At 36.9% G+C, this 7,997-nt stretch overlaps 1 protein-coding gene across 1 annotated transcript; it reads right to left on the bottom strand.

Annotated features, from left to right (window-relative positions):
- Positions 1–567: 567 nt before the first annotated feature.
- Positions 568–1,101, bottom strand: LOC113714103 (24-methylenesterol C-methyltransferase 2-like). The gene has a single exon (XM_027237902.2). The coding sequence runs from the start codon at positions 1,099–1,101 to the stop codon at positions 568–570; it is 534 nt and encodes a 177-aa protein (XP_027093703.2).
- Positions 1,102–7,997: the final 6,896 nt, after the last annotated feature.

The raw sequence follows: 7,997 nt of genomic DNA, 5'->3' as shown, positions 1-7,997 counted from the left end.
ACCTCATTGAGCTTATAGCTCACCCCGTTTTGTTATCCTTGTTTTCCTTACAGGAAAATCTTTTGGGAATAATGATATTTGGAAGCATGAGTTGAGTTAGATATATATTCTTTTGTATAGCTCCTCAAGAGATATAAACCTTGAATGTATTTTGATCCAACAACTCCCTTTTAATGTGTAATTTTGCAATCATGTATTTATATAAAAGTGTTTAATCATGTACATGTGTTACCCCGCTCGAACGTGTTCATTCTTTTGGCTACATGGAGTTCAATGACATTACTGAGATTTCGGACGAGTATAGTATCCAAGTGTGAAAAAAATAATATCTGGCAGGGATTTCGACAATATTATGAGTTGGTAAGTTACATTTAACCTGGAGGTTACCCAATCGTTCGTTTTCTTTGGTTTCTATCACGCGTGCTACAGAGTTGGGAGTGATTTGACCCCGTAGTCCAGGCGAGAGTTGGGCAGGCGGTCCGCCGAATCCTTTGGTTCGCCTTAGGGGAAGGTGGGGCTGTCACAGACCCATTCGTAGGAGACGTACAGGGATCCGGGCTTCAAAACTCAGTAGATCTCGCTGTAGACTTCCTCCAGCTTGGGTGCATGGCAGGTGGCTTCGATGGAGTAAGGCCCGTCGAAGCTGTTGTCGGGGAAGGGCATTTGCAGGAAGTTGCCACGTATGACTTCGCATAGGAAATCGAGGTTGGCTTTCTCATTGTGCATCCGGGCTTGGTTTATCTGGTACTCGTTAATGGTGATACCGACAACATTGGCACTGGAATGAGCGGCGATGGTGCGCATCGGACCGCCGATGCCACAACCGGCATCGAGAATGCGGGCACTCTTCTTGATGCCCAAGAGATCGATGGCTATTTCCTCTTGGATTCTGGTGGCGTCCCGGTAGGAGTTGTGAAGCCTAGATGGCTCAAGAAAAACACAACCAAGTGCTCCAGGCATAGCCCATCTTGAATGAATAACATCTGATCCGTCAAACCTCTTCCAAAATTTGCAGAAGTGGACATGGCGACTTTCAGAGGTCTTTTCAAGATCTTGGGAATGAAATTCAAGGTCTTTTTCAAAGTAATCCCGCATACCCATTGTCACTAAGTCGCATATCTGGTTACAGGTCAATTTCTACTTTAGTTATGAAGTTTAGGGTGCTTATGTAGAGGTTTCTAAACGATAGGGGGTAATGTGTCTTTTCGCGAAACCACAAGGGGGTTTCTTGTATTTTACCCAATTTTCTTGTATACAAAATGATAAAAGTCAATGTAATGCCAAAAATAACCATCAACTTGTATTGAAGGAAAAATGATCTTAGAGAGATGACTCATAAACTCAACAATCTATGTTTGATGACCAAAATGGTTTGATTCTCGAACAACATGCCATGTTTGACCCTTTGGATATCATTCCTCCGGAGTTCAATGCTTGACAACAGATCCACAATGTAAAGAGAAATTCCAATGAACTGAGTCACCAGCCTTTCAAGTCCAAACTCACCTTTCCTCAAAATGCAAAAAATATGTGGAACACATGCACAATAGCTAGATGGAGTGCATGCAAATGAGACAAGTGTCTCTATTTTTCTTTTGACACCATAACATCTAGAGGATTGGTGGCTAGGACACTTGGAAACCCAGAAAAAATTTGAAAAAACAAAGAAAAGAAAAAGGAAAAACAAGAAAGGTTAGGAAGGCTATGAGCTTGAGAGAGGAAAAAGAGAAGAAAAAAGAGGTGGCGGCTAGGCGGAAAACTCAGAGGAAAAAAGGAAGAGAGAAAGAGGGAAGAGGGATTGGGAGAGACGGCTGAGGATCAAGAGGGGGCAAGAAGGAAGAAAAGGAACAAAAAGCAAACCAGAAAGAAAGCTTGGGGAGGTTACAGGCATAAGCAAGGAAGGTTATAGGTAGGAGAGAAAAAGAAAAGAAAAGGCTGGAGAAGAGCTTCGGGAAACAAGAGGAGCAAGAAAGAAAAAACAAAAGGTAGACGCTGGGTAAAACAAAGAAAGAAAGGGAGGAAGGAATCGAGAGAGAGTTTTAGCAGTGGGCAAAGAAAGAAAGAAAGAAAGAAAAGAGAGAAGGAGACCGAGAGAGGAGAAACCAGAGGCTTCGAGTAGATCTGGAAAAAAGGAAAGGGAGCTGCAGGCAATGGAGAAAACAGGAAGAAAGAAAGAATGAAAGAGGAAGAGAAAGGAGGGTTTCAGGCAAGAGAAAATGGAGGGAAAAAAAGAGAAAAGGGAAGAAAGAAGGAGGGAGAAACCTGAGGAAGATCAGAGAGGGATCAAAGAAAGAAAAATAGAAAAGAAAAAAAAGGGAAAAAACAGAAAAAGGGAGAAGAAAATTAGAGAAAAAATAAAAAAAAACTGAGCCAGGGTTGATTATCTGACCTTTTTGGAGAGGAAAATCTGATTCTAAAGTTGGCATTTCAGAGGACTTTTTCATTTCTGCACCATATAGGGTGATAGACGAACAAGTTTTTTCCCAAAAATTTTGAAAAAACGTCTGTAATTGTGTCAAATTCTGGCTTGAATCCACTACTTGGTCAGTCCTTGAAACCTGTCCCAAGAAAGTTCAATTTCTGAATTCTTGCGTCTGGATCTGTTGTTTGGAGGTTCAATGGGATTTTCATCCTCTTGAAGGGTCAAAGGTGATATATCACGTCTTTTTCCATTTCATCTAAACTTAGTTTGGCATCAAACTTGTCAGAAATTCTTGCTCAACCTGTTTTCTTTGTTGCCTCTTTGTCTGAAATTTTTGCCGCTCATTTTGCAACTCATTTGGTTGGATTTTACTGATTGATGATTGTTTTAAGCGTAGTTTATGGGTTTGAGTGTATAAATGTTGTATTTTTTGAGTCCGGAGCCTTGGAAAGGGTGGGTTTCTCCCTCGCGTTTGATGAACCCAGCATATTGTAGAAGGAAACCAGTGAGGAAGATGAATTCGTTGAACCAGATGCATGAAAAATATCAGAAATTGCACTCTAACCCCTAATTTTTCAAGTAATGCTACTATGGCCCGAAATTTGAGAAAATGTGATCAATTTTGTCCCTTCAAAATTTTAATTTTCTTTAGTATACTTTAATATGATTTTTGGATAAATTATTCATGAATTTTAGGATGAAATATGAAGGTTTAACAATTTTTGATAGATTTATAGTTTTTTATTTGGATTTAAAAAAAAAAGGTTTAGATTTGGGTAGTATTTTTTTGTTTGGGGTTTGATGAGAGGGTTTTGTTTTATTTTTGTGAATTTTAGCATTTAGTTTTGATAGCCTTCATCTTAAGCCTTAATTCTATTATTTTCATTTAGACCCTTAATATTTGTAATAATAATAATTTGACCTCTCAAACTTCTGTAATTCTTTCAATTGGGTTCTTGCTTGTCTTAATTTGTTGAATATAGGTTGCTCACTTTCATTTAAATGCTTTGATTGTTCAATGTCATGTCTATTGTCATTTCTTGTGATTATTTGTTAATTAAAGTGATGACTTGACTCTTTTCTCTATTTTGGAGGGTAAATAAAAAAAATTTCATTCCATTAGGTCACCAATTCAAGAGAGGTACACTCTACTCATTTATTTTAATTTTACTTGATCCTATGTGCTCCTATGAGATTTTATGTGTGTAATTACGTGCTTTTTTTTGAATGTTTTTTATTTATTATTATTAGCCCTCTGGGGCTTGGTCTGGTGGTTAAAATTGCTGAAAATGGAGTCTTAAGTTCTTGGTTCGAACCTTGTTGCCAGGAAGTTATGGAGGGTGGGGAATAGTCTGCAGGGTCCACTCTCTGCGTGGACACCCCTAAAAAAAAGAATGGTTTTTATTATTTCATTTATTTATTTTAATTTTGTATATTTAATTTAATTTAATTTTGGTTATTTGAGAGGCATTTAAATGCCAAGTTGTAATAGTTAGGTTCTTATTTGCTTTTATTTGCTTGCGTGCTTGCATGTTTGTGTGTTTACGTGTTTACTCGCTTTCTTAGGGTCTTTGCATCTAGATATCATGCTTATGTGCTATGTGTTTTATGTAATATTATTTGTTTAATTGCTTTTACTATGTTTATTTGATTTGTTTAGTTGTAATAAATGCATGACATCACCACACTAGTCCAATGCTAGTTGTGACCCTATTTCTTCGATTTCTTGTTAGTCCAATACTAGTGAGAACTTGTAAACATGGGCTAGTATAATGGTAGACCCTTAGGGACCGTCCACGCGCTAGATCATGTTTGTGTGACAAATCACTACATTTCATGCATATTTTCTACTTTTTCGGATCCTTATCATTTTTGCATGATATTTCCCCCTATATGTATATCCTTTATCCCATATTTCCCCTATATATATATATCCTTTATCCCCATGTGCGAAACATGACATGTAGACTTACATTCCATTTAAAAAAATTAGAACTAAGTTAGATCAATTGCTTGATTAGATAAGAATAACCCCTCGAATATGGGATATGGATGAGTATGGCTTTCTAACCTTAGCATGATCGTATTCCCTCTATAAAAGAGAAAATCTAGTGATGAATGTTAGTGCCCCGCACCCATTATGATGCATTCCCTTAAGTCATGTATATTTGAATATTATTATTTTCTTTCTTTTCCTTCGATTCTCATATTTTTGCATATTCGTGACCTCTTCAAAGAGTCAATTTGGGCATCACAATTACTGTGATTTACACCAATTAAACTTTGAAGAGATATTCCGACTCCCCCGATATCCTCATAAGCTTAGGTTTTTGCATCCATATAGTGACATCCAAATGTGATAAATTCTTAAGTTAAAATAAGAAATTTTTTGACTAAATCATGCAACTAGCTCTAGGCTAGGTTGAAAGAGTGTCTTGAATTTTATCCTTGCCTTCTTTTTCTTCAAACGTGACTCCCGAACACTTTTATTTGATTTTCGAAGATTTGGAGTTGTTTTAAAAGGGTTTTTTCTACTTTTTTCTTTAAAAATTCATTTTATCTGATTTCGTACACCTTAACTCAATACCAAGTGGCGACTACTATTTTTTCTTAAAAAACCCTTTTTAAACTTTTAATTTGGGCCAAAATCGTCGCATTTTCTAGTCCCATTCTAGGCACATTTTCTTTATTTATTTTCTAAAAATCAAAAAATCATTTTCAATCAAAAATTAAATCAAAAAGCATTTTTTATGAAACCCGTATCATAATTATTTTATTTTTCATTTAAAAAATGGGGCGCAGGCGACTCCACTGGGACTTTAGAGAGTCCGAGCATTTGATTTAGTCAATCCTTTTCTTTTTCTAACCTTTTTATATATCACATTTGAAGGTTTTAGGTTGCATTTTTCTTTTTTCTTTTTCCTTTTCCTTTTTCCTTTTTGGGGTTTTCTTGCATTTAACACCCGTAATCGTCTCGATATCTGTATATGTGATAAATAAAGTGTTTTATTTCATTTACTTATGTTTATATATCGCGCTTGCATCATGGGGGGTAGTCACTCTAGAATCTTCACCTGCATACGTTTTATTTTATAACCCCTAATTTCTTTTTTACTTTTAGTGGTTGTCATGCCACTCTTCCCTATTTAGGTTTAGGATTGATCCACTTGGACTGTGAGATAACTGGCTCTACGAATGCCATAATAATCAACTGCATCGATGTATTGAACAACCCATGGATCTAAAACTATCAGAAGTTGAAACAACCTCTTATTATAGTGCTTAACATCTAGATCCACACCTATGTCTTGAAAAATGGTAACGGACCTATGTTTAGATAGTAGATATAAAACACTCCCATCCAAGAGCCCGGGATGAGAGGGTGCTGTGATTGTGTTCCATTGCTCCATTTTAAATCCTATTTTCAATAAAAGTTAAAAAAATAATTATAGACTGATTTAATTAATAATTCATTGCACCAGATAATATACAAAATTCAACATTTATTAATATAAAATAGCAGTTCATATCAAAGTAGCATGAATATGAGCCAAGTTACTATTCAAAACTCCTATCACAACTCATACAAAATGTTATTTATAAAGTAACTATCATAGAAACAATTAGGTGCAGTGTGACCCGGCTATAAACAGTTATTACACAGACGTCGTGTATCAAGACATCTTCTATCCATCTAATTTATGATCCTAGTAGTTTTCAATGTCCTAGCATCTTTTGTTTTAACTAATCTCTTATGATGTTCAGCTTTAATTTCGCTATGGGCCAATATTTTGGGTCCCTTAAAGGTTGGAAAGGACCGCTAGATGTAGCCTGACAAGCGAAAAATGTATGTTCAGAAGCCACAAGCATCATTGAACTAATATCACACCTAAAACATAGCCATGGTATGTGAACATGGGAATCGCAATTCTCTCTATTTTTCACATGTACACGTGCAATTTCCAATGTCAATAGTTTGGGCATTACCTCCTTGATGACTTTGTCGTTAAGCAATCGTGATGCAGTAACTACTGTTCTTGTGATTGAACACTTGAACTGCATGTGCCCTTCCCTTTTTTTCATTTTTGATATATCCCAACATTTTTATGGAAGGGCATATATTTGATCCCATGCAACCTTGTGATTTTTGACAAACAGATCAACCGTTTGGTTGAATGTAAACAGTCTACATGGAGTAATTGGCAGTAACAGAGAGCCCTTTAATAATTTGTTCAAACATTCAGTCATATTTGTAGATATGTGCCCCCAACGATATTCTCCATCTTTGCATAGAACCCATTGTTTGGGTCGAACTGATCCACCAATTAGCTATACATATACCTCCATATTTAGAGAAAAAATCACATTCATGAATTTCTCATACTTGTGCGGTTGATTTGCCACATCAGCAGCGAACATTAGTCTTTTAAGTCTACCAAGCATCGTAAAATATCATCAGAATAGGATCGACTGAAAATAAATGACGTAGGAACATGAAAACATATCAAATATGTAAGGGTCTAGAGATAGTTTACCTTTCATTCTTTAATTTTTGTGTGAAATTGTTTCGAATGTGGATCAAACAGAATCGGTACACCCCCAATGGCTCTTGCCACTCTTTGAGTGTACTATCGTACCCAGATTGGACCATTATAACTCTTGAACATATATCGGCAGTCATGATATGGATGTCGACCAATCCCCATATAATATGTCAATGGCACGGTGTCTGTCGTACCAAGTTTTCTTATATAACACATCGCAATGAAACTGCTGTTTCGCCGATGCCTGAATTTGCTTGATTTTGTACACTGGACCGTTCATAATATAGGGAATAATGTGCTCGGCAATCATGTCACTACTCAACCCACGGTGGTCGCTGTTATAACAAACATGGATGCAAATATGCTTATTGACAAGTGTGACAATTATCCATATGTTGTATAAACTGCGTAAGGTTGCATGAAGTTTCCAATTACACAGAGGTACGGAATTATGAACCCGACAACGAACATACCAAATCGTTGGCGTGCTCTCATGGACTTTGAACACTCAGTTTTTCTTTATGGACCACAACTTCACAACTTGTTTGACATGCTCTTTTGTTTCAAACAGTTGGCCCAATTCTAAATCTTTGATGTGTTCGTTCCACAATTTTAATTTCTCCACTCATCCAGCATCAAGAGGGTCAAAGTTCAATGCAGCATCAACACCAGTTTCATAACACAGTTGTGGTCCCTCACTATTTATTCAAGGAGCACTACGACCCATGTTATCATGGGTAGCAGTTGGGAGTTCTGGATAATCTTCCTGTCCAATGTTGGTGGTTCTCATCATCGAAACCATCAAGATCTGACTCCGATTTGGAGTTCATGTCAACATCTACAAACTGAACGTCAGTAGATGTCAATGCATTAAATAGGTATTAAATGGTTGAAGGAGGGGAATGCAAACACGGCTTTCTTTCACGCAGTTGTTAAGCAACGAAGGAGCAAGAATATTATTACGTGCATCAAGGAGGAGTCGGGAGCATGGTTGGAGTCTACAAAAGAGATTAAGGCCTCAACCATTAATT

Source organism: Coffea arabica, chromosome 10c (assembly GCF_036785885.1).
Source record: "Coffea arabica cultivar ET-39 chromosome 10c, Coffea Arabica ET-39 HiFi, whole genome shotgun sequence".
Classification (NCBI taxonomy): domain Eukaryota; kingdom Viridiplantae; phylum Streptophyta; class Magnoliopsida; order Gentianales; family Rubiaceae; genus Coffea; species Coffea arabica.
Note: the sequence above shows the minus strand (reverse complement) of the source record. Positions and strands in the feature narration are given on the sequence as shown.

Bases quoted from the DNA above. Each gene is read 5' to 3' on its own strand.
- LOC113714103 (XM_027237902.2), bottom strand. From the start codon at position 1,101: ATGGGTATGCGGGATTACTTTGAAAAAGACCTTGAATTTCATTCCCAA.